This window comes from Phocoena sinus, chromosome 3, assembly GCF_008692025.1.
Source record: "Phocoena sinus isolate mPhoSin1 chromosome 3, mPhoSin1.pri, whole genome shotgun sequence".
Classification (NCBI taxonomy): domain Eukaryota; kingdom Metazoa; phylum Chordata; class Mammalia; order Artiodactyla; family Phocoenidae; genus Phocoena; species Phocoena sinus.
Genome location: NC_045765.1, coordinates 39,080,857 through 39,108,795, shown reverse-complemented (window position 1 = coordinate 39,108,795; position 27,939 = coordinate 39,080,857). Strand labels below are relative to the sequence as shown.

Here is a 27,939-nt window from a genome sequence, read left to right as displayed (position 1 = left end):
TAAAATAAAATGGAAACAATAATACATTCCCATGGACATACCCGTTTGCATAATAGAAAAATTCCCACTCTTTTGAAGTTTTTCCTCCCAGACCATCCCTCCCTTCTTTTTACCCTACAGAAATCCACTATTGTGAATTTTGTGTTTATCATGTCCTTGTTTTCTTCTACACTGTTAGCAAATGTGTGCCCCTACTCACATTGTTTGATCTTGTTTTTGAACTTTTCTACAAATGGAACTATACTGCATGTATTTTTCTGACTCGCTTTTCTTATTCGACATTACGGGAGACTCCCCCATGCTACCCTGTACAGCTGCTATTCATCTTCCCTGCTGTATCATAGGCACAGTTGGCATATGCCACAATTGATCATTTCTCCTATTTGGTGAACATGTGGACTGTTTCCAGGGTTTTGCTATTACAGTTTTACTACAAACATCCTCCTAGTTGTCTCCTGGCAAGCGTTTGTGAGAGTTTATCCAGAGTACATACCCAGGAGGAAGAAGAATTTTAAGATTAAAATCAGGTGGGCAAAACTTTTCTGCCAAGTGCCAGAAAATAAATATTTTAGACTTTGCAGGCCATGTGGTTTCTGATACAGCTACTCAAATCTGTCATTTTCATGTGAAAGCAGCCTTAGACAATATTTAAATAAATGACTGTAGCTGTGCCCAATAAAACTTTATTCATAAAGCCAGGCAGTTGGCAAGATTTGACCCTCAGGCTGTCAGTCCTGATCAAGATGATAAACTTCACTATTCTGATTGCCTATAAATGCTGAGGCACCCCTTCTTTTCTTCCCTGATTATCCCTAGAGGAGACATGAGTCCTATCTTCACTTGGTCTATGGACTGGACTGAATGACCATGTTCAGGGACCTTCAGGGAGAAAAGGAAGGGCTTGGGGACAGGCTGGTGGTGATGCTTCCCAGCCCGTAGTCTGTGACTTGCAGCCATAGTCTTGGGGAAAACAAAGGCAGGAAGGGGTTGAGGCAAGGCAGGGCACTAATGCTGGCTCTGCCGGGCGTGGGTGGGAGGTGGGGGTCCTGCTTGACTGGAGGCTGGGGTCTCAGGCCGAAGCACAATTCACATCACAGAAGTCACTGTGAAGTCACTACCAGGCGAGAGGACACAGAAAACAGAAGATAGCATTTCTTTTGGAGTTGTATGGTTTCCTTATTAAAGAAAGCAGGAATTGCCTCTCTAGGGATCCTTCCCTGAAGCTGGGGTCTCCATGGAAAGCCTCCTGCCCTGGCTTCTATTTAAATGGATTTGGTTTCAATAACGATGGTCTCCATCGGCTCTGATGTCATGGTTCCAAAGGTCTCCAGATCCTGGCCAACTGGGGCTTTCTCCACCTTGTCCTCTATGTTGCGCTCCTCTACCGTCTTAGCCACGAAGTCTACCTCTCTGTCATGTGTGACCATTGTTTTTGAACCAGGAATGACTCTGAAGCTCCTGAAAAACGAATAGATCTTACTGGATTTCTTACTTAGAGTCCCTGAACTGTTGGCGGGCCGGCTCTTGGCAGAGGAGCTGTGGCTGCCACTCCTGTGAGAGCTGTGTCTTCTGCTCCTGGTGCCACTGTGCCCTTTTTCTTTTTTGTCATCTTTTGAGTTTCCATGGCCGGATAATGACCAGGAGGAGGATGATTTCTGGGTCTTGTCCCCTTCTGTCCTGCGGTGACTTTCACCTGTCCTGCGGCGATGGGAACTTTTCCTAGATGAAGACTTGTCCTTCTTTTCCCTTCTTTCCTTTTTTTCCTTCCAGGCTTCATCCCTGGGGCGGGAGACCTTCTGGCTTCCATCCCGTTCAGACATGTAGTCTTCGCTCTGCAAGGTGGAGACCAGGGGGGCTGCGACCTGCCCTTCAGCTCTTCCAGCAGCAGGCTTGTTGGTCGTGGCTGCACCTGCAAACACCACGCTCATGCTGCTCTCTGGATAATCTGCCCCTGTGGAGGATGTGCTGGCAGCACCCGCCAAGACCAGGTTCGTGTCCTCCAAGGATGTGTTGGCAGCACCTGCAATGGCCTTGCCGGATCCGCTTTCTCCTGGATCCCTGATGGTGGCTCCCGCCAGGGCCATGCTCACCTGGCTGGTGCCTGTGCTCTTGGCTGCCGCCAAGCTCACAGCGCCTCCTGCAGGGCCTGCTCCCACCCCTGAGACTGCCACTCCTCCGCCAGGTCTTGATGCTGTCTCTGCTGCGACCTGGCCCGTGGTCATCTCTGCAGCTGATCCTTCGGCACTTTTCACGGCTGCAGTTGAGCCATGGGGGGCATGATGGATTCCCTCTCCCCCAACATTAGCACAAGACGTGGCTCCAGACACGTCACGAAGCTTGTGAAGCCCAGCCTTATCCTGATCTCTTTCTCTGTGGAGCTCTGTGGTCTGAGCCAAGAGGAGGAGAAACAGATAAGATAGAGATGACAGAAAGTGAGATCAGAACTGTCCGCTCCTCTCTCATCCTGGAGCTGAGCAACTCAAGGGCTTATACTCAGAATAACCTTTGAAATCACCAAATCTAAGCTCCCATTGGATGCAAGATCCCATCTACTGCACCCTTGTCAAACTGCCACTCCATTTTGCTTGAACAATCCCAGGGCCAGGGAAAGCACTGATACAATTCTCCATGATATACACTTTAATTTTATACCCTTGTGCTTCTCTCTCTGCAGGACAGATTCCTAGAAGCGGGGCTCCTGGGTCAAGGGATGCACACCTACATTTTGGTGACTACACGGGTTGGGCTGATTTTAATCAGCATGTCAGAGTCCCGGGGAGACAGAATGAAGGAAGGACTTTCTAACTGTGAATGATGTTCCATAACTGATGAGACTATCTGGGCTGGGGTAAGTGTTCAAAAGACCGGACAATCAGGATGCTGTAGAAGGGATTACAGCCCTGGGGATGAGGCCAGTGCAGCTGATATGATACCTAAGGTCTCTCTGAAATTCGGCCCTGTGGGACGGTGTGGAGAAGCACTCAGAACCTCTCTAGTGTGGTGAATGGCTCATTTGTCCCTGACCCTTTTCAACAATGGAAGGTATTTCCCAGGCGAGTCTCAGAGAGAGAGCACCAATGGCTATGAAGGACCAGCTTTGCCCTGCTCTCCCAAAGCACCCTGCCCTGTGTTCTTGAGTCTCTGTAGGTGCTTACCACTAGGATTTTGGCATCCTCTATAGTCGCTGAATCTCCAGGTTGGAGCGTCGGGGTACTGCTGCAACTCTCTACCGGTGGTCTCAGGAGATAGACAAGCTTTACCCAATAGAAAAAGAGGTCTTCTCGAGCATCGGAAGAGGGGCACAGCTGCAGATAAAAAGTACGGCCGGTGGCAAGCTTCAGGCGCAGCCGCTGCTTCTCACAGTCGTGGATGGAGATCTTGACAAACTTCAAGGGAAGCAGCCTGGTAAGCTCTAGGGTCTTCACGGGCCTCGCGACCTCTTCCCTTGGTGATCTGGGCGTATCTGACATGCTCTTCACAGGCTTTTGTTGGCCGGGCCAGCAGCATGACATCAGGTAGTGGGAGGAGGGGGCTGGTGGATGCGATGCCCACAGTCACCATTTGGACGTGGTTGTGTAGGTCAATCACCTCTCCTTTCTTGCTGATCTGGATAAAGTCGCTTTCAAACATGGGAGCATACTTGAAAATGTCATACTCTCCTCCCTTGTACAGTTGTCGTTGCAGGTCCCCCATGGAGGTACTGAGCACGCCTACTGAACGGTAGCTGTTGGCCGTGTAATGAGGTAAAAAATGCTCACTGCTCATGGTTCTATTTGTTCGAGACAGCGGCCACCAGCCACAAATCGAGTCTTGGAGAGACAGGGAACGAAGGCAACTGGCCACCTCCCTGCAGGGCTCTGCCTAAGTCTCTTGGCCCGACCTCATTTATTCTGCACAGTCCTTTGTGACCCATCACCATCACACACCCCTTTGTTGAGCCTCCAAGCCCCCACCCACTCGGGGCAGGCTCACCAGCCTCCCCCCTAAACCAACCACCCACGTCCATAGGGAACAGGCTGACCCTGCAAGGTATAGGTGTGGGTAGGCTGGATAGTCTTTCTAATCAAAATGTTGAGAAAACCATCCTGCTTTTGTAAATATCTGGGTGGTTTCCAGTCTTGTTGTTGTCACAAATCTCCCTGCAGGGATCATCTTCATGCTTCTGCTGAACGATGCCCTGGGGATAAAATCCTGGAAGTGGCCTGTGTACTTGCTAAGGGCAGGCATCCTATTGGGATTGCTGTTCTCTGTGCCCCCAGCGTATGTAACACAGTGCTAGCAGGAACTTAGAAAGAGTGCTACCCGTCAGAGTCCCATTGGTACTGTCGTTTCAGGGTATGGAGAATTTTCTCACCCATTTTCTCATTTCAAAGGAGACTAACTTATATATATATATTTACAGTTTTAGAAACTGTTTTTATTGTGAAATATAACACACATTCATGAAAGTGCACAAACCATAAATATATAGATTAATGAGTAACAAGAAAGTGAACGCCCTTGTAGCTGCTACCCAGAGCAAGAAATAGAACCCTGCCAGCCCCTCTTCTGCATGCTCCCTCCCCACAAAGGTAACCCAACTTTGGCTTCTATTTTTTCTCTTCTCCTTCTTATTTTTAATTTAAGTATAGTTGATTTACAATGTTGTGTTAATTTCTTCTGTTAACTTCTGATTCCGTTTTATGTATATATATATTCTTTGTCATATTCTTTTCCATTATGGTTTATCACAGGATGTTGAATATAGTTCCCTGTGTTATATGGTAGGACTTTGTGGTTTATCCATCCCATATATAATAATTTGCATCTGCTAACCCCAAACTCCCAATCCATCCCTCCCCTACCACCCCCTTGGCAACCACAAGTCTGTTCTCTATGTCTGTGAGTCTCTTTCTGTTTCGTAGATAAGTTCATTTGTGTCATATTTTAGATTCCACAAATGTGATATCATACGGTATTTATCTTTCTCTTTCTGATGTACTTCACTTAGTATAATAATCTCTAGGTCCATCCATGTTGCTGCAAATGGCATTATTCCATTCTTTTTATGGCTGAGTAGTGTTCCATTTTACATACGTACCACATCTTCTATCTATATCCCTTCATCTGTTGAGGGACATTTAGGATGTTTCCATGTCTTAGCTATTGTGAATAGTGCTGCTATGACATAGGGGTGCATGTGTCTTTTTGAATTATAGTTTTGTTCAGATGTATGCCCAGGAGAGGAGTGGGATTGCTGGATCATATGGTAATTCTATTTTGAGTTTTTGAGGAACCTCCACACTGTTTTCCACAGTGGCTGTACCGATTTAATTTCCAACAGTGTAGGAGGGTTCCCTTTTCTCCATGCCCTCTCCAGCATTTGTTATTTGTAAACTTTTTAATGATGGCCATTCTGACTGGTGTGAGGTGATACCTCACTGCAGTTTTGATTTGCGTTTCTCTAATAATTAGCGGTGTTGAGCATCTTTTCACTTGCCTATTGGCCATCTGTATGTCTTCTTTGAAGTAATGTCTATTTAGTTCTTATGCCCATCTTTTGATTGGGATGTTTTCTATTGTTGAGTTGTATGAGCCATTTGTATATTTTGGAAATTAAGCTCTTCTCAGTTGTATCATTTGCAAATATGTTCTCCTATTCCACAGGTTGTCTTTTTGTTTTGTTTATGGTTTTCTTTGCCATGCAAAAGCTTATAAGTTTGATCAGGTCCCGTTTGTTTATTTTTGCTTTTATTTCTATTGCCTTGGAGACTGACCTAAGAAAACATTGGTATGATTTAAGTCAGAGAATGTTTTGCCTGTGTTCTCTTCTAGGAGCTTTATGGTGTCATGTCTTATATTTAAGTCTTTAAGCCATTTTGAGCTCATTTTTGTATATGGTGAGAGGGTGTGTTCTAACTTCACTAATTTACATGCGGCTGTCCAACTTTCCCAACACCACTTGCTGAACAGACTGTCTTTTTCCCATTGTATATTCTCGTAAAGGAAGCTAGTTTTAAAACCATAATTTTATGTTGAGGAACTGAGGCTCAGGATTATCTTGCTCAGGGGCAGAACGTAGAGCTGGATGGATTCTATCCCCAGTCTTGCACTTCAGGTCAGGCTTTTTCTCTGTCTCAAGCTGCATGGCTCACCATCGTACTCTCATTCTGCACCAAATATAGAATCATTCATGGTTCGCAAGATACGTTGGGACCCCAGGAAATCACTAAAGTCTTGAATCGCCATAGGATTTCCCATATTGGTCTGCCTGCTTCTTCACTCTTGATGTCTACCTGATAAACCATTGATGTTCTGTTTCTTTGAAAAGCTCTTCAGAGAAATTACGGCAAAGATGCCTTTCTGGAGTTTTTGTACTTTGCACAAGGTGATGAATCCAAATTCCCCCTCCCCCAGTTAGAAGACTACTTTTGAGGTAAAAATACATCTCCCAAACTCAATGATTACTATGTGAAGGTATTGAAATAAACTTCACCCCCCAAATGTTCTTTTTATATCCCTAGTGCCTACTGCAGTACCTGGCAAATTGCAGCTTTTCAGTAAATATGAACTTGCTTTTACCCACTGAGATTCATTCTTCCATTTGTTTAGTCAACAAAATTTACTGAGCAGGCACTATTTTCAGGACCAGCTAGAAAATGGAAAATGCAGAGATAAAGGTCCCTACTTCTGAAGAGCTAAAAATTTTTTTCTGAAGATGTTAAATGATTTCTCCAAAAAAAGAACAAAGTGACTTATATTCTATTGTAAGGAGATAATCACTAAAAGTTAGCACTATTGGGTTTTTGAACAAGATGTTTTATATACTCAATCATCTCTTCTTCTCGTAAGTCCATTTCTGATGAATGATTAATGAGAGAAATCATAATTATATTATATTTTATAATTTATATATATAATTATAATTTTATAATTATATATAATTATATTATAATTATATTATAATTATAATAACTTACTATAAGTAAGTTACTTTACATTCTTTAAAAATGTAATTCCCAAACAATGCTATAAAACGTAGGTACAACTACTATTCCCATTTTACAGGGGAGAAAATCAAGGCTCAGGGAAGTTAGGCAGCTTTATCAATGTCAAAAGGTACCAAAAGCATATGTAAGTCCCCAAATATGGCAATGGTTTAAACTATACTACACTGGTCACACAAGTAGGACACAAATATACAAGTGCTATGCAGCATAAATTCATCAATTCTTTCAATTAATATTATTTTAATTAATATTATTAGGTACCTACTTTGTGCCAGGCCCTGTTCTAGGTGCTAGGAATGCAGCAGTGGACAAAAGAAACAAATATCCTCACTTTCATGGAGCTTATATGTAGATAATACATGAGTAAAATATATGGTATGTCCGATGCTGTGGAGAAAGATAAAGTAGGCAAATGGGATGGGAGTGTGTGCATGAGAGAAGGAGCTGGAGGTGGTGGTCAAGGAAGGCTCAGTGAGAAGCGACTTTCAAGCAAAGACCTCAAGGAGGTCAGGGAGGAAGCCATGCAGATGTCTGGCGAGTAGCCTCTTGTCAGAGGGAATAGCAAGGGGTGGGAGTCCTGAGGTGGGAGTGTGCCTGATATGTTAGAGGAACACCAAGGGGGCCACGGTGACAAGAGTGGAGTGAGGGAGAGAGATTGGAGTTGAGGCCAAGAAGCAACTGTGGGGATGGTAGGGAAGCAGATCATGTGTGAAGGACCTTGTAGGACATTGTGAGGTGTTTAGCTCTGCTCTAAATGGGAGATGATCTGACCTACATATTTGGAGAATCATTCTGGCCACCATGTTGCAAAGAGATCATAGAGGTGTAATAGGGATGGAAACGGAGACTGCGTAGCTCCTGCAAGAGATGAAGATGTGTGTGGAAGCAGTGGAAGTAGTGAAAAGTGATCAGCCACCAGACATGTTTTGACTGAGGCAACTATTATGTATACTGATGTTGAACAATTTTCAATAAATATCAGTGAGTAAAAAAAACAAGTTGCAAAGAGCGTATAAGGCATGCCATATATTTTTTAATAAAAATTTTAGAAATGTGTGTTTGTGTGTGTGTGTTTGTGTGTGTATGTGAAAATATGCACAGGAAACCAGTACCAGGAGCAAACTTACTGACTGAAGGAAATGGTGGGATGGAGACTTAGCTTCCCAGGGCATTCTCTTCTATACATTTCAGATTTTATTCTATCGCATATACTACTTGCACAAAAATAAATAATACTTTAAATTTAGAATTTGAGACCCAAATACAAAATATCATTCCAAATTCATTTCTGACTTTTCGTAAAGACTTTCTGAAATTTATTCTCTCTTTCCAAAGTTTAAAAGTCTGATGTAGCCCCTATCAAAAAAAATGGAGATCAGTAAGTCAAGACATATTTATTGATTGCCAGCTATGTGCCCACCATTGAGCTAAGAGCATTCAGATTGTCAAATATAAGTTTCAAAAACTTTAAAATATGACTCTCACACAAATATACAATGAAAACATGTCACAGATTTCATTACCTCATCAATGAGGGAATCAGCATGATGGTAAAGCTGGTTCAAAGGAGAATTAAAGGTATAGGCCTTGGCATTGGAGAAGGAATATTGGACTAACACTGCCAGGTTAGATACAAAACTGGTTAAATGTCTACAGGACAATAAAAACATAAGCTTTGGGGCTACCTTTTTTACTAAACAGAAATCATTTGCATCTCTTCTGAATGAAAATCTATAAGTTATTAGAGAACTTCACTGAGTCTGAGACTTTAATCAATAATAGTCTTCTTGGGGTGCTGAAAATGTTCCAAAGTTATATTGTGATAGTTTCACAACTGTGAATATATGAAAAAGCACTGAACTGTACACTTTCAATGGATGAATGTTTTGATATGTGAAATGTATCTCAATAAAGCTATTAAAAATCGTAGACAGCAATACTTCAGTCTTGATTTATTAATCCAATTCCATTGTCTTACTTCCTTCTCTTAGATAATCACATAATCACATAATCACATAATCCTCTTAGATAATCACATAATCTCTTAGATAAACAATGCTTTAATATGACATTGAAAGTACATGCTGGACTTCCCTGGTGGCACAATGGTTAAGAATCCGCCTGCAAGTGGAGGGGACACAGGTTTGAGCCCTGGTCCAGGAAGATCCCACATGCCACAGAGCAACTAAGCCCGTGCGCCACAACTACTGAGCCTGCGCTCTAGAGCCACGAGCTGTAACTACTGAGCCCACGTGCCACAGCTACTGAAGCCCTCGTGCCTAGACCCCATGCTCCGCAGCAAGAGAAGCCACCGCAATGAGAAGTCCGAGCACTGCTGCGAAGAGTAGCCCCTCCTCACCGCAACTAGAGAAAGCCCTCACGCAGCAACGAAGACCCAGCACAGCCAAAAATAAATAAATAAATTTATTTTAAAAAAGAAAGAAAGAAAGTACATGTTACCTGCTTTATATTTTTTTTCTATTTACAAGTTTTTGGTAATTCTTCTTAACAAGGACTATAGTGAAGCATGTATAAACCACCACCCTAATTTCGGAAACTTTACAATACAGGAGAACACCCTGAAGAGACAGAGAGCAATACAGGAGGACAATTAAATACACGCTAGAGTAATAGTGAATGAGTTGAATGAATGGACCTGATAGCACTTATCTCAATATTTAAAACCAACAATGTTTTGTGAGAAGAGAAACTGCCAGAACCACAATTCTAAGGAGAGTTCCTGTACATTTTTAACTGGCCTAAGATTTAAAGAGATGTGAAGCGTGAAAACACAAAATACTGTATATGATGTACTGAGTATAGGTAGACATGCAAGATTATAGATGGCTGAAGTCCACCTGTTTATCATGGGAAGAGGTTTCAAGTCAATAACTTTTGTTCCGCACCTATCACTTTGTAAAGCAAGGCAAGCAGACAGCTATATATAGCCTTTTCAAAGAGCATGCCACCTGAGAGGGCCTAGTGAGCTAGGCAGGATGTGAGGGTGGGGAGATTTCCATACTGTACACAGCATATATCTGCTGGGTAAATCCCCTGGCCTAAAATACAATCCACAGTCCTTATATGTCAACACTGTTAAACCGAGGTGGCGTGGGATGAAGTGTGGTGAGCCTTGGGCACCTAGGACTTCAGGAAGCCAACCTGAGTTCTGCCTTACCTTCTGGTTGTCAGAAAAAGACCACAGTCACCTAGACTCTTTCCCTAAGTTCCATTATGCAAATCAGTTTGCTTCTGCCTTAGGTTTCAAAAGAAAATGAGCTGGTATAGATGAAAGAAGCCAGACAGGAGATCTAAAGAATTTTATTTCTCAACATTATGGTCCAACAAGTGTCACCTCTCTTCCCCACCTACTCGCTTTCTGCTCCCTTCTAGTTTCTGTCCTCAGACATGTTTAGCCCCACTCAGAGCCAAAATTCTTATGACAATTTCCCTCTCTTGGGTTCCAATTTTGCTGCGTTTATAAGCCATGAGACATCCCATCTCGGTCTAAATATTTATTTCTTTGATGTTAGATTGAAGAAGCTTACAATTAAATACACATACAAATAATAAAATAGTTAACATTTAAGATAAAAATAAAGATTAGAAACTGTAGAGGTGGGAGATGGTAAATGATCCAGGAGCTGGGATAAGATGATTATCGCAATTATATTGCAATGAATAAATATTAAATTTAATTCTGAAAAAATATTGGAAAAAAGTAAAATAACTGTTAACATTGATTATCTCTGAGGGGTGAGACTAAAAGTGATTATTATTTTTGTCTATTTGATGGTTGGCTCTTTCCAGCAAGATATATTTCACTTCTGTAACCAGAAATACATATATATGTATGTATGTGTATATATATATATATATATATATATATACACACATATATATATATATATATATGGTTCAAAAATTAGGTCTAAAGCTCTAAGGTCTAACTGGCCACCTCAGTTATCACTATCTTCTAGTAATCAAACCAATTATTTCTGACAAAGGACATACTTTTATTTTAAATTGGAAAGTAAAAAACTTCCCCCACAATATGGTCATTTAATTACATAAATTAAAAAGCAAAACAACTCTCTACCTTTCCAGTTCCTTGCTGGAAGTTTGATATAGAAACTTTCTGACATTGCCCTGTACATATACATACATATTAATAAAAACACAAAATACTTTTATGTAAAAATGGGATTATGCCATACATATTTGTCTGCACCTTTTCTATCTTAACAATAAATCTTGTACTTTTTTAGAGTGATACATTATAGAAATTCTTCATTCATTTTCATTATCTCAGTGTTCCACTGAATGGATTCACCATAGATTAATCAGTTTCTCACTGATGCATGTATAGGTTGTTTCCATTACAAACACTGCAATGAACATTTAGTACAAATACCTCTATGTGCTCATGTTACTTTTTTTTCTCTAGGATTAATAGTTTTAGAAGGAATAAGGCTTTTTAAAAAATTTTTCAGAAGATAGAAGCTATATAATTACCAAAATATTCTGGGTATCACTCTTAAACAGATCCATATAAACCTGATCAAGTTTGGATGAGAACCACAAGGATAATGAAGGCCCTGGAAGCCACATCCTAAGGATGCAGTTGAAGGATCTCTTCATCCTGGACACAGGAGGGCTCTGGAGTTATGTAAGAAGCATCTCCACTTACCTAAATGGCTATTCCCTGGACCAGAGAAGAGGATTGGACTTGCAGGGCCTCAAATGCTAGAACCATGAAGATGCGCTTCAGGGCAGAGTAAAGGTGAGATGATTTATTGATGAGCTGACATCCGTTCTACTTCCTCTAGTGGCAACACTGTTAGTGTTCCTTTAGAGGAAAACCTCTCTCTACTCTCAGCCCATGTGGCTGATAGGGCCGACTGTATCCCATCCCCAAATCCAGGAAAGGTGCAGACCTAGAAATAGACAACAGAATATTCTATCGCCTTGTCTGTAATGACTGAGTTACATATTAGCGACTGACCCAGGCCAGGGCAATGATTCATATTTCTGAGACTTCTGCTGGAACTATTAGGAAAAAGAATCCAGTTCCACTGGCAAAATGTCAGCCTTTTGCTGCCACAGAGGAAAGCCTTCCTAAGCGTGAAAGCTGACACAAAACTAAGAAATGAAAAATCAAAATTTCTGATGTCACTAAGTAGCTGGAATCAGTAGTGCCAGGCTGAATTGTTTTTTTCTTTGTGAGAGGATGTTAAAACTAACTTTTCCAGCTCAGTTTCAGTTGAGGTCTCAAAGACCTAAAATAATACAATTTAAGGAATCAAGTGACTTTCTGTCCTAAAGTAAAACACCTTATCATCTGTGCTTGACACAATAGGAAGCAAAACAAGCTCTGCCAGTAATAGTCCTTTGCCCACCTCCAGCTTTTAGAAAACAAAAGCTTGAAAAACCAAGGGAGAGTTTTTGGTGCACTGTGCATTTCCTCTTACAACCCACTCAGGGGGAAAGGGGGCAGGTGTTTGCATCCACCAGAAGCTAAGTGACAGGAACTTTAAAGGACTACTCACTAGCTTGACCTAAGTCTCATAGGGTTTATGAGGACTGTTGTCTAAATCCCATTTGGAGAAAGGCAAAGGTTAAATCTCGTGGAAGAGCTCCTTGTTTGGTGTCAGAGGGAGAAGAGGCTGCACTTGGGGCAAATGGTACATACATCCATCAATGGATACCTGAGTCTTCTCTAGAGCCATGGGAGGGAATAAGTGGCATGCAGTTCATTTTCAAGGAACATTTACCCAAGAGGACAACAAAGATGGGCAAAGGGATCCCAACAGAGTTGCAGGGGAGGCACGCTGGAGGAGGACCAGCAGAAGCCCAAGAGCTGAAGGTTGGGCTCACTGGGAGTCAGACTGGCATCTCCAGTATCAAGGGAACTGCTGTCAGAGTCCTCTGACAATAATGGCAACAACACATATGACAAAACTTTCCCACGAAAGAAAAAGCAACAATTGTGTATCCACCACATTCAGAGGGCATCAACCTAAGATTACAACTGTGACCTCATTGAATTCAGTGCCTGTTTCCCTTCTTGCCCCAAGCCTGAACCGGAAGGAGTGCGTCAGAAGCAAGGCTAGTGTATGGGGAAGGAGGAGGAGTTAGGATATAGTAGAAAAGGCAACATGCTTCAAAGCCTGTACCAGACCTCTGCTTAGGTTGAGGAAAAGCATTAAATTCAATATGTGTTTGGAGGTTTTGCTATTAGACTGACTTGGACAGGCCTTTTTCTTAACTTTTATTATGAAAAATTTCAAACATATAGCAATGTAAGGAGAATAAAGAACCACCAACCCATCCATCACCCAGCTTCAACTGTCAACTCAGCCAAACATTTGTCATCTCTTGCCCTGCCTATTTCTCCCCCTCCACTGGATTATAACAAAGCAAATCTCATATATTTTGTTATTTTATCAATAATTATTTCTGCATGTTTCTGTATACAATACTCTTTTGTAATAACAACAGTGCCATTATCATGCCTTAAAAATTAAAAAATTTAGTCATCAAATATGCAGTGTTCTGATTTCCCAGCTGTCTCATAATGTCTTTATATAATTGATTTGTTTGAATATAAATCCAAACAAAATCAGCACATGCTTGATATGGCTCTTAAAGTCTCTTTCTCCCTCTGACTTACTTGTTACAGACATGGGGTCAGTTGTCTTTAGCGATTTGGGTACAGATCCGAGGTGTCCATGGTGGATTTGTTCCAGGACCCCCCAAATACAAAATGCTCTAGTCCCTTATAGAAAATGGCATAGTATTTGTATATAACTTACACATATCCTCCTGTAAACTTTCAAACATCTCTAGATTTCTTATAATACCCAATACAATATAAAAGCTATATAAATAGTTGTAAATATACTGTAAGTGCTATGTAAATAGTTTCTGGTGCACAGTAAATTCAAGTTTTGCTTTTTGGAACTTTCTGGAATTTTTTTAACCCACAGTTGGTTGAATCCACAGATGTAGAGCCTGCAGATACAGAGGGTCCACTGTATTCTGAACTTGTCTCCATGCTGTCGTTTGTCATGTTCCTTTATCTCTTGTATTTCCTGCAAGCTTGAATTTAGATCTAGAGGTTGGATGAGATTGTTTGATTTTTTTTTCTTTTGGCAAGGTTTCTGTGTACTTCCTATTGCATCACTTCAGGAAATATATAATGTCTGATTGTCTCTCTTTTCCTGCTGTTAAGATTGATCAATGTGTTACAATGCTATCAGTCTAATAAATAAATTATAGATTTTCCTACTGGCTCTTCATGTAATGATTATAGCAACCATTGACGAGCATTGCCTAAAACCATTATGCATTATTAGGATTGCAAAATGGTGATATTCTATCACTCCTTAATTTATTCATTGGAATTCTTCTGTAAAGAAGGACTCTCCTTCATTAAATATTTGATTACTAAACTGAGATACGGCTCTTCAGGAAAAATAGGAAATATATTTTATTCTTTCCCTTTGTTTGTGCAGTTTACAGAATAATAAATTGGTTTCCAGCATCCTCCAAAAGTTATCAATAGGTATTTTTTGTTTTTCTTTGGGTTTTTTTTAGAATTTTTTCCAATGTTTTATTTATTATTTTTGGCTGCACTGGGTCTTCATTGCTGTGCGTGGGCTTTCTCTAGTTTGCAGTGAAAGGGGACAACTTTTCGTTGTGGTGCGCAGGCTTCTCATTGCGGTGGCTTCTCTTGTTGCGGAGCACAGGCTCTAGATGTGCAGGCTCAGTAGTTGCGGCACGCAGGCCCTAGAGCGCGTGGGCTTCAGTAGTTACGGCGTGTGGGCTCAGTAGTTGCAGTGTGTGGGCTCTAGGGTGCATGGGCTTCAATAGTTGTGGCACACAGGCTCAGTAGTTGTGGCTCACGGGCTTAGTTGCTCCACGGCATGTGGAATCTTCCTGGACCAGGGATCGAATCTGTGTCCCCTGCATTGGCAGGCAAATTCTTAACCACTGTGCCACCAGGGAATTCCCAATAGGACTTTAAAAACAAAACAAAGGGCTTATTTTTACACATGTTTTCCTAAGAGTGATGGGAGAATATTGGGTCTCTTAAGGTTATGTTTAGGTGAGGACAAAAACCAATCCCAGCGAGTGGGTTTGAAGGTGCTATGAGAGAGAGAGAATAAAATTACTTATAATTACACTCCATGGAGATTTGGCAAAGGAAAGGCTCCTATTACAACAGCTACTGATGACATTTTGCTTTCCCACATGAGAATACTTTGTGAAGTCCGTAAATCTTTCAACCTGAACAAGCCAGGTATAACTCTACCCTTCTCAAAGGACTTTACAGTCTAGTTTGAAAATGCACTGTATTAGTTAAACTTAGGTTTACTGTTTGTGACAGAACCTCAAAATAACAGGGGCTTAGAAAATAAAATTTTATTTCTTTTTACATTAAAGAAAAAGTGCTCCCAGGCTGCAAGGAGGATCCAAGGTCATCAGGACCCCAGAACCTTTCTATTTTATGCTCCACTGACCTCAACATGCAATTTCTATTTCAAGGTGTAAGATAGCTGCTCTAGTTCCAACTTTCACATTCACATTTTAGTTAGCAGGAAGGAGGAAAAAGAGAATGAAAAGGGTATGATGACTGCCATTAAGGACATTTCCTTGAAGTTGTGCTCACAACTTCTGCCCTGTTCAATTAGCTAGAATACAGTTAACATGACTGAAAACTGTAATCTTTATTCTGGCTGGCCAGATGCCCAGATAACCTTCAGGGAGTCTGTTACCTGGGACGAAGGGGAGAATAGATACTTGGAGAAAATAGCAATCCCTGTCTCAAGTCCATATTCAGGAGAGAAAAGAAATACTACCTCTTTTGGGCAGTGTATTTCCACACATATATCTTAAAATCTCAGAATGGAGGTGGGGAAATCATTTAAAGTATTCCCTCCCCAACAATCTTGAGTGTTTTGATTATGCTGGGGCATCCAATATATGAGACAAAATTAAGCTGTAGTCTGGTAACTCACATGAAAAAAATAAATTCTAGATCATTGCACTCCTATACAGCAATAATGATTGTTCTGTTTCATTATTTATCCCTGTCTGGCATATGCCATCTCTCCTTACACTGAGATTTCTTGGTTACTTATTTCATGCTAGAAGTAGGACTCACGATACTTTATACCTTAATTCTAAGGCCAGATACATGACTAGCATCCACCACTCACAGAGCTTATGGGATTGTCTTCGAAAGGACCCTCACAGAGACCAAGGATCAGCGAGGGAAAGTAGCTCACTCAAAGAAACAGCTTAGTAAGTGACAGAGCTGGGATTCCAATGTAATTTTGTCTGTCTTCAGAACTCATGTATAATTTATTATGCCATTCTGAAGGATTTACTTATTTTCTGCTCTTTCACTATGTTTTGCGATGGAAAAGCAATCATTTCTCTGTAGCACAGACAAACTACTATGGGCTTTTATTTAAATTTAACAAAATAATAAACTTTAATATATTTCTCTTAAGTGTTTTATGCCCATTGTCTCTTATAATTGTCCAACCCAGTTTGGTGATTACTCATTCAACACATTTTTCTAAACATCCTTTTAATGTGCCAGGCACCGTGATGGCTGCTGAGTATGTAATGGTGAGCAAAACCACACATACTCCTCCTTACCATTACGGAGCTTCCAGACTAGTGGGGGAGACAAACATTAATCCAAAAATCACCCTTCCAAAAGTACAATGACAATTGTCATAAGGGGTATGTCATAAGGTGCCCTCTACATATATAATTGGCGGATTTGACTTAGTAAAGCCAGGAAGGCTTCCCTGAGGAAGTGACATGGCTGAGACTAGCAGTATAATTTAGAGTTAAAGCAGGCAAAGTGGGGAGAGAAGATGTTTTCAGGCAAAGGGAGCAGCTGTTCAAAGCAGCATGAGAAGCACGCATGAGGGCTTAAAGTGAAAATGTGTGAGCAGAGAGGTATGAGATGAGACTGGCAAGGAAGCCGGAGAGTAGCCCCACATGTAGGGACACCATTATTCCCCTTCACAGGTAAAAAAGCTGAGGCTCAGAGCTCTTGAGTAATTTGCTTATAGTCTCACAGTTAGTTAGCTGGTGGAGCCAGAAGTCAACCTGTTGTAGGTAAAGATGTCCTCGTCCTAATCACTAGAACCTGTGCATGTGTTCGCTTACATGACAAAGGGGAATTAAGGTAGAATATGGAATTAAGGTTGCTAATAAACAGATCTTAAAATAGGGAGATTATTTTAGATTATCCAGGCAAGCCCAGTGTAATCTTAAGGAATCTTAAACATGGAAGAGGGAGGCAGAAGAAGAGGTTACAGTTGTATAAGATGAGAGAATTTGACCTGCTGTTGTAGGCTTTGAAGATGGAGGAAGAGGGCTGAGGGTCAAGGCATGCGGGTAGTCCTAGAAGCTGGAAAGGGCAAGGAAACAGATTCTACCCTAGAGATCCAGAAAGGATCACAACCCTGCTGACGTCTTGATTTTAGCCCAGTGAGGCCCATTTTGCATTGCTGAACTACAGAACTGTAAGATAATAAATTCGTGAGGGATCTAAACTTGGGATAATTTGTTACAGCAGCCAACAGAAAACTAACACACAAACTATTGTCCATTGACCCCAAAGTCCACGTTTCTATCCTTTGTGCTACATGCCTTAACTGTTAGACGGGCTAAAGCAGGAACTATGAAGATTAAACTCTAATCCGTCATATCATTTTGAGTCTGAGGTTCTTCAAATATCATTTCTAAACCGTACAGCAAAGGGTATGTATAATTTCTACCTATGCTTCATAGTTTTCTGAATTTTGAAAGGATGTGGTTGTGGGCTTTGACATCAGAAGGGAAGCTCTGCAATGTTGACTGAATGTTGGTAGAGAGATAACATTGGAGGCAAGTTGCCTTTGAACAACTCTCTGAAGATCAACTGCCTCTCCAACTCATTCCTTGCCCTGAAGCTGTTTCCTCTGGTTGTGCTGAAGGGTGATGCCCAAGGTGCATCACTTTTCAAGGACTGGATCATGAACAACTTTATCCTCCTGGAAGAACAACTCATCAAGAAATCCCAACAAAAGAGAAGAACTTCTCCTTCGAACTTTAAAGTTCGATTCTTTGTTTTAACCAAAACCAGCCTGGCATACTTTGAGGACCGTCATGGGGTATGTGAGCACTTTGTTTTGTCCTTTTTAAAACAGTATTTTATAGTTAGACCGGGCTGACTCATGAAGATATACAGAGAATAAAATAAGAACACAGAAAACACAGATAGATGTACTTGTTATAACAACCTAAAAAGTACAGTAAGAGCAATGGGAAGAGAGCATGGAGAAAAGTCAAGAGATGGGTTAACTGTATTAGGTGATTTCAGTTCTAAAAACTGTAAAAGAGTAAGCTTATTATTCATTAGCTTATCTTTCCCCTGCAAGGTTAAGTCTGACTTTTAAATTATAATATTTTATGTGGCAAATGGAAGGGTTAAGTGATGTGTCCCATGTCAACATTTTTATGGTTTCAGTTTTAATTGTCTCAATGGTCATCACTCACCTGACATAGGGAACAATGGTCCTTGGGCATTTAATTGTCTAGAATTTGCAAAGCCCAGTGGTAAACCTCTTCATCCCTAGGAGAACTTCCCAGGAGACTATCACGCACAAAACGTTATGCAGTATAGAACAGTAGTTCTTATCTAGAAGATTACAGCTGCTTAGCTAAGTCAGTATTTATATATCTAAAGATAATCTTCTATTCCATAACATCAATAATAATAAGTGCAACGCGAATAAGCATAACAGTGTAGTTTGGTACAAAAAGCACTGGAAGAGGGGTCAGGAGACCAAACTCTACTTCTCTCTAGGTGAGTTAGCCTGGGCAAATGTCTCTACCTTCTGCATCAGGTTCATTCTTTATAAAATGAAAGGACTGGAAATACCACCTACAACATTCCTTTCTTCTTTCCTTGTTTCTATGAAGTAGCACTTGTATAGCCCTTTTCAGCAATTTTTCAAAGTACGTTTGCCTCCTTACTATATCATTATATTATTTTTCCATCATCAAGGAGGTAGGGGAAATAACGTTGGTGCTTGATGGTCCCTTAGAGACAAAGGCACTCTGATTCTTGGCTGGGGTCCGACTTAGTAGGTGTAGGCATGAGTTTGGGGTCTTTTGAGAGCCAGGCTTTGAAGTGTTCAATGAGATGGAGACTTGAAAGAGGCCAGGCCGGGAATGGAGCCTATGGATTCCTAGACTTCTAAGTTGCAGGCGAAATAATACTGCCTCTTTTTTAGAGGTGAAAAGACATGCTCATCTTAAGCAGATGCTTACTGATAATAATCAGCCAATCAATTGGGAATAATATGGACTTACTTATGCGCAAGGCCCCTGTGGTAGATATTTAATAAATATTTGTTGACTAACTTAATGGAGGGCCAATAGCCAAGTTTTCAACTTGGAGAATTCATCATTTAGAGTTGATTAATCACATGGTAACAGTCAATTTTTTTTCTATTGTGAATGGGACATTAGAAGTTCTGGTTTCATATTTGAAGAGTAGTCATATATGTTTAAATATTTTTTTCAAAGCCCATTTTACAGTTTTCACTAATTTTCTTCCTGACTCATCACTTGACATAGCATCATCCCATGTACATAGTACTGATCATTTCTGAGTGTAACTGCTTGTTTTGAACTGTTTGGTTGTGAATTCTGTACAATATTATTTGCAGATAGACATACAACCAAATGGTCTTGATTCAGAATTTTGTTGGTTATAATCTGCATGTAGACAATGTTGTAAAATAACTCAGCTTCTTCATTCAAGTATTATGAAAATTCTAGGACAATTAATTCATTCTGGGGAGACCTGAGCTATAGTTTCTAACATTTCCACGTGAGATACAGCCGATATATAACGCACAGACATCAAATTTCTTATTTTCTAATGTCTATGCTTTATATTCATAAATAACATTTTAAAAAGCATTTCTTTAAATATCACAGAAATTTATTGATTAGAAAATTTTCCAAGGTCACTGAGAAAGGCAAGATATGTCAGGTATTATTGTTCATGTTCTATGTACATTCCATTGCTTAGGGCCATCGATTTGCACACAAGAGTACTTTGTTCATTGCCCATAAATAAGAATAACACTTGTGGGAAGAAAGCTTTTTTAAATTTATTTTTAAATTAAAGCTTCAGTCTTGTCATCTGTAAAATGGGTGTGATAATAGTATTCACTTCATGGGAAAATGGTGAATATTTAGAGAGAATATATTTAGATTGACCTATTAGAAATTACCATTTGATAGATCAAAAAAAGATCAAATGTTGGCAATTTCATATACATAGTTCAACTTAATATATAAAGCACTTAACATAAGTCCTGTCACCTAGTAAGCACCTAGTAAAAATTAGCTATTATTTGTATCACCATTATATCTGTGAAGGAGCTGGCAGGGTGGCATAACATAATCATTTTCAAATGAAGGGAAACACTCAAGGATTCTTCAAAGTGTGGCTAACATCAGGGCTCTGGATTCCCTCTATTCTGTGACTAAATATAACTGTGTGGGTAGAGACATACATGCATCATGAGATGCGTGATGTTGGGCCAACATTTCCCCTCTCAGGGTCTCAGCTTCTTTTTATCTTTTCTCATTTGTAAAATTATGTTCATTGCAGCTCTAAAGTTCTGTGGATTTATGATATCATATAAAAATAATCCTTTACATATTCAGGAACAAATACTGTAGCTCTGCAAAATAAGTCTGCTTTTTTCTAATTTCAAATTTCCATGCCTATTGTCATTATAATACATACTGACTGAGCCTTTTATTTTAACATGGATTTAGATCTGATGTCAGAGCCTGTTCAAAGTATTGAGATGTGCACGTGTTTTCCTTGGGGCCGGGAAGCTGCTTTGTCATGCTGGAGCAGTGGGCCAGAGAGAAGCATGGAGCTGTCAGGTGGTGACTGGCCACCAGGCGTGATTTCAGACACTCCCCGTGCCTGCCAATTTCTCAGCAAAGTGATCCCTGTTGCCAGACATTCTTTAACAAAGGACAAGGAAAGATGAGGGCCCAGTGGTATGCTGGTAAATGTCTAACAATCATTGTAGTGGTAATGGCAGTAGAGAATATGGGAGAGCCTTTGTTTGTGGTGTTTGCCAATTTCTGTACAGTAAATACTCCCATCATGACCAATGTCAAACTACCAATGTAAAGTCTACTGGCTCACAGAACTCCTGAAAATGTAGCAATCAGCTCTTATGTGGGCCAACATAAGCAGGCTCCAGCACACCACTGGCGGGGGCAGGCTTAAATAAAAATAAACTCTGGAGAGGTAGTGACCTGCTGAACAACGTGTTTAGTTGTACAGGACTGATATCAGATCCTTTTTAGGGGTAAAAGAGAGAAATGGGGGGGCGGGGACCTCAGGCACTTTGAGTAAGCATGAGATGGGAGGGGCAGCACAGCACAGATGGGAGACAAGTGTCACAGAATGGTGAGGCCAGAATAGTCTGCTACAGCTGGATTCAAATGCTGCTTCTATCACTTTCTAGTTGTGGGATCTCAGGCAAGACATTTAACCTCTTTAAGCCTCTGTTTCCTATTTGTAGAGTAAGGACCCCAACACTACTCAATGCTGAGTATTTCATGAGAAAAGTATGCTATAAGCTTGGTACTAATAGGACCATCTTGATCTTCTGAAAGGCCCTAAGGAGAAATGGAAAGGTTTCCCTATTTTAATGACTCTTTGCACCTTAGGAAACAAGTTTTCCATGGTCACCATAGCATGGGAGCCATTACCACTTACACAGGACAGGAGAAACAGTCAAGATCACCATTCTAGTCATTTTCTGGATAGGGCCACCACTCTTCATGGACACTTCCCTTTAGTCAAAGTCTGATCTAGCAGCAGAAACATCTCTTATAATATGCATGCTTCCTAAATTAAAGATGGCAGGTGGGAAGAGGATCCCCTTTCCTTGTTTTTGGCAACATTATTGCATAGTGGTCAAAAACACAGCTTCTGGTGTCAATGGATTTGGGTCAAAGAGCAGCTTTACCACTTAAGAGCTGTGTGGCTTTGCAAAGGTTGCTGAAGGCTGTGTGACCCTCTATAAAGCTATTTACATGTTTTAAAATGATCAAACATTCCTTCTTTATTTTTTTTAATGAAATGAATGTCACCATTATTCTAATAATTATAGTAACTAATATTTACCAAGTACTTACTATGTGTCAGTCATTTACTATGTGTGCTAAATGAATTATTTCATCTAATCCTTACACCTACCCTGTAAGTTAGGAACTATCATTACCCCAGTTTACAGAGCATGTAACTGAGGCAAAGAGAATTTAAATAACTCCTTTATGTCTCCAGAACCAACACAGCCTCCCTGTCAAACAGTTCTTATTACTATTAACAGTTGCTGCTCATAGGCAATTGGCGATTCCACTGGGTTATTACAAAGTACGTAATGCCTTCTGGCTCTAGAGCCCTCCATGTAAAGGGCAGTCCTGAAAATCAGCAACCATGCCACATAGGTCTTCTGCAATGAAATGTGTTATGAGTTCTATCATTTCCACATATACTCCAGGACAAATCTTTGTCTCCATTCACTTCTGGGAGCCTCCACCATGTGTCCAAATTTTAGCACTGAAAGTTCCTCTAGGATCTGTCCATTTCTCTCCATTTCCTAGAGTCACCTTCCTCGTGGAAGCTGCCAGCATCTCTCACCTCGGATTGCTACCATTTCATAATGGTCTCCCTGCACCCACTCCGCCGCGCCCCCACCACTCCATTCCCCACACAGTAGCCAGTGTGAGCTTTTCACATGGTGACTGTGATCATGTCCTGATGACCCTCATCAGAAGCTGGCATGTCCCTTCAGTGGTTCTCCCTTTACCCTGAGAGTGGATGCCAAAATCTATCCCACGGTCTCCTCCATTTCAGTTCATGCTCCTTTTCCTCCCATCTCACTGAGCTCCAAACACATAAGATTTTCTTCAACTTTAAGACCCCCCATTTTGAAGGTCACTTGCTTGGGGAAGACTTCCTTCATTTCCCTAGCCTAGGTCATCTCCTCTTGTTACGCTCTGATACAGTGGCACATACGCTTCTTCAAAGTGCATGCCAAAGAGCTAGTTATTAATGTGATTATTGTACTGATGTCATTCCCCTCCATTAAACTGGAAGCTTTACAAGGGCTGGTGCCCAATTTGCTAAAGACGGCATCATCAGGGTCTACCACAGTGCCTGGTACATATTATTCACTCATTATTTGCGAAAGAAAGAAAAGAAGGGAAGGAGGAATGTGTAGATACAGTTGGAGAGGTTAGAGTTACACACAGGGACCCCTAACAGAACAAGGCTCAACACCAAAAGAGTTCAGAACAAAGCAAGTGATAAAGGACTTCAAACAGGAGATCCCTGGGTGCAGGAGTAAGTAATTAGGACTCCCTGGAGGCAGCAGATCATGGCTAGCCGTGAGAATTCAGGAGGTTGGAGTCTTAAGATTTAGGTCAGAGACACACGTAGAAACCAGCAGGTAGGCCAGTCCGTCCCCCCTCCCAACTCTTTTTAAAAGAACCAAGCAACTCTGTTCTCTTTTACCCTCCACCCTGTCTTACCCTTCCTTCCTTCCCTTTTACAGCTAAACCCTTGGTAGATAGCATTCTCAGAGCTACCCGAGCATTTTTGCTTGAGACTTTCACCACTCGTGATCTCTCTCCACTTCATTCCTACGTGACTGAGTTGCCTTCCAGCTCAGCTCCCACTGACACTCAAGGCTTCCTACAATCGACTATCCATGCAACACCTAGAATAGACTTTTAAAATGAGAAATCAGATATTATGCCCTACTGTAAAGCCCTCCGTGACTGTTTAGAGTATTTAAGTTAATCCTCAACTATGGCCTACAAGACTCTTCACCCATGGTCCCTACCTGCCTTTCAGATTCATTTATTCTGATCCCTTCATCCATCATATCTGACTTCTTTCTGAACCTTGAACACTCCAAGCCATGCCCCCCGCTAGGGCCTCTGTACAGGAGCAGGACTAGGGTGAGATACACTTAAGGGGCCGCTCACTTTTAGGTCCTGCAAGGGCAGGGTCTTTGCATTAGCTGTTCCCACTGTCTGCAACAACCCAGATTTTTGTAGGGTTGGTTCTTTATTGTTTCCCATCTCTTCAAGTATTTTCCCAGAATCCTGTTTCTTTTTCTTTTCTTTTAAAGTCCATAGACACTTCAGTAATCAATATCTGCACTTATTTATTGGGTTTATTGATGTGCTTCCCTGTTCATTTTCTGTCTTACGTCCCCTGGAAGGTCACTTCCATGAGTGACTGACTGCCTCGCTCATCCCTGTAACCTCTAGTACGGTGCTGGGCACGTAGTAGGTGGTCAGTAAATATCCAGGGAATGAATGAAGGTCACATAACTCAAATTGAATTCAGAAGAGTATCTGGGAGCTAAAGATGTGGGCCTTGCCTAACCAGGCAAAGAAAAGTAAGACTCCAAAGCAAAGTACTTTGCAGTTCAGGCCACTCAAAGCCAAGAATGTGCGGTTTTGATGTCTGCATTAATGGCATTTCTTTGTGAATTGATTTTTGCTTGTCTGATGTGATGTTGATGTTTTATGGAGATAGCCATTGGATAGAGAAGTCTTGTTTTAGAGGCAAATACTCCCAAGTTAAAATTAGATTCAATTCCTACTGCTCAGGGTCTCGTACATCCATTAATCAGTTTCTGCAGTAAAAATAGGCCACAGGGTAAGACTATAAATGTGAGGGCTTAGTTCCTGACTCAGTCTGGAAGAAAGGTTTCACTGGAAAGCACAAGAGCTCAGTTTCTTAAACCATGAGGTTCATGTAATATATGATATCTTTATCTCAAACTCAGAAATGGACCCCATGGAAAACGAGTTTAAAGCTCTTCTCACATTTTCAAGGCCCAAATAGTAGTCCTCATCCCCCCATTTCCCTAACTAGTAGTAAATTCTTCCACTCATCAATGAGTTTTTAGGCCTACAGAAAATAGTATATCTTCCAGGACCTAATTTTCATTGAGAGGTTCGTCTGGGTTTGCCTTCACAAGACCCAGGAGCCTCACTTAAAGTGATCCAGAGGAGGGAATGGAAGGTCTGACATGGTTTCCCATGCACAGAAAATTCAGTTCCTTGAAATTCAGTGAAAATTGTCAGTATTTTAATGGAATAAGAACCTGATCCAAACTCTTATGTCGCCATATAATTCCCACTAACCTAGAGTTATTTATAAGTAGACTTCTCATTATATTTTCCTTTTTTTGATATTCAAAAGTCACAGAATTATACCTGCATATTATAAAAAATTCAAATACAAGACTTTTCTCTCTAAAATGACATGTATTTGTGCCAAAGCTTTATTACTATTATTATTATTAACCTAACACTGTATCAGGGAACTGTTTCTATTCTGATATATATAGATTTACTCATTTGTTCAGCAAAATTTCCTGAGCACCTACTATGTGCAGGCTGTCATGTTAGAGACTAGGAATACAGTGGTAAGTAATAGAGACAAGATGTCTGACCTCATGCTTACATACTAGTGGGGGAAACAGACAACAAGCAAGTATATAAATATATAGAGCAGATACAGGCTGCTGTAGGTTCTATGGAAAAACTAAGCAGTTGCTGGAGCTGAGTGGGAAGAGTGGTCAGAGAAGAAATTTCTATCCAGGGTAAAACTTGAAGGATGAGAAAGACGGTCAAGTTAAGAAACGGAGGAGAGCATTCCAGGCAAAAGGAACTGCCAATACAAAGCCTCAAGGTAGAAAAAGCCTTGGCCTGTGTTAGGGACAGACAATTGAACACACAGAGTTCAAGAGCCCCTTTCTTATATCTTACAGCATCCCTCTTCCGGGGATACTTGGTCTAGACTCATCCTACTCCACGTTTTGGTGGAAAAGCACCTGGTGTACCAACACTGAGGACCTCAGACTCACACTGAGCTCCGGTGGCCTTTAACAGCAAAGACTGAAAACAAGTTAGAATCCAGTTAAATCCACAATTAATCTCCAGAGACAGAGCAGCGAACCTTCACACCTCCATACTGTTAAAAAAATTAATGGAACAATTACACCCAATTGTTCTCCAAAACCCTTTGGTCTAAAAACATCAATTTACTGGCTCTGTGAGAATGATCTTTACTCTCATGCAGACATAAATTTTGTGTAGTTATAATCATAATGCATGACAATTTTATATTTTCCCATTTATTCTTTTTCCATTATTCTTTTGTAGATACATTTCCATTCATGGCCTCCAAAGTAATCATTTTCTCAAATATATGATTTTTTAAATAATCGAGTGGTTCATGTCAGAGATGTACTTATCCGTTTTCTGTACCGAACACATCGACGAACTTATCTATCATGTATTGTTTGACATTCAGGTTGTTTTCAGGTGTAGTGAAAATGCTGAAAAATAACAGTATACCTAATATAGAACTTTCTGCTTTTTAAAATCGGCTCTTTAGGATAGAGTTATGTGGGATAACTGTGTCACGGGATAGCATTTTCTGATCTCTACCGTTTGTTGCTACATAATCTTCCAAAGAGATTGAAGCAATGCATGGGGCCACCAATAGTTACCAGAATCATTGGAGAAGATTATGTTTCTAAGAAGAAACTAATAAGAAAACAAAAGAATCCCATTGTTGTGGTGATCTTCAAATATCTAATACTATTTTGATAGGTTTTAAATGGTATAGTGAGAGAAAGGTCAAAAATATAATATTTTATACATGGGCAAGATAATTTGATTTAAAATCAGTCTTGTGTATATGTAGATGAACCAACCCTACATAGTAGGATTGAAGGGGTGTCAAAAAGCCTCCTACTCTGCAAAATATTCGTCTCCGTAGATGATCACCTTAGGGGGTCTGAAAGGTTCACGTGAATGAGCTCTTTGGGTTAGATCATCAAGACTCTTTATCAAGAAGCAAATGAAATACAGAAAGGTATGACATAAGCCATTTTTGACTGCTCTGTAGAGGTTAGCTCTAACTTTAGATAGGGCCTCAGGGGCTGAAAGTCTCAAGCAGACTGTAATTCTGTAATTCTAGAAAAGTGAGATAAGGTGAGAAAGCAACAGCACAGCAGCTTAACAGAATGGGGACCTGGTACTGATTAATCTGGGTGACCTTGGTCAAGTCCTTCTTCTATCTGGGATTTGGTTTTCTTGTTCATACTATCAAGGGATTGGACTAGATCAAAGTTTTCCAACTTTTTAAAGCCTGGAGCCCCCTTTTAGTATAAAATTACACGTGTCATTCCCATTCCCATATGTGAAACAGAAGAAGAAGTGTTCTAGTTGAAGAGAGAACAAGGAGGCTGCCCAGAACCCTACACTCTTGGCCTTACCCTTGACCTGCAATAATCACCAAGGTGCTTCCAATTCTATGACCTCGGTCTCCCCAGGCTGTAAATTGAATAGTAGAAATGAAAAGATAACAGCTAGTTTAGAAAGTCATTTCACCTGGAAACCTCATCTCTAACATAAAAAGATGGATTGAATGATCTCTAAAGACCCCACCAGCTCAAAAGAAGTGGAAACTATGTGATTGTCTCTCACTGCCAGTGATATCAGGAATTCACAAATAGACATGGAGATTAGTTAAATATGGAAATCTTTCCAGGAAGTAATACAGCTAAGAGAAGGTTAATAACTGTATGACTGATAAAAAACCATGTTATCAAAATCCACGCATGAACCCAAACCACAAGGAGAGGACTGAACACGTTCCTATGGATTTTTCTCATTTATCCTCACAATTCTTTGAAGAAGATAAAAGTCAAATTCTGTTTTAGAGAGGAAGCAATCGAGACACAGGGAAGTTAAGCAATTTGCCCAAGGTCACAATAGCAGCTGTAAGTACAAA

General features: G+C 40.6%; 2 protein-coding genes across 3 annotated transcripts in view; one reads left to right on the top strand and one right to left on the bottom strand.

Moving 5' to 3' along the window:
* Positions 1-1,262: 1,262 nt before the first annotated feature.
* On the bottom strand, positions 1,263-3,765 carry FAM71B (family with sequence similarity 71 member B). Its single transcript, XM_032628434.1, is given in 3 exon segments — positions 1,263-2,387; positions 3,156-3,431; positions 3,433-3,765. Coding segments are annotated over 3 exon segments (1,734 nt in total).
* A 14,145-nt stretch (positions 3,766-17,910) lies between these two features.
* The window catches only part of ITK (IL2 inducible T cell kinase), a 66,284-nt gene continuing 56,255 nt past the window's right edge, over positions 17,911-27,939 (top strand). Inside the window, exon 1 of one of the 2 annotated variants that reach the window (XM_032627796.1) lies at positions 17,911-18,172. In XM_032627796.1, coding sequence (XP_032483687.1) covers positions 18,035-18,172 — 138 coding nt within the window. In that variant the 5' untranslated portion in view covers positions 17,911-18,034. The remainder of the gene's footprint in view (positions 18,173-27,939) is intronic. The other variant, XM_032627795.1, reaches the window with a different exon arrangement.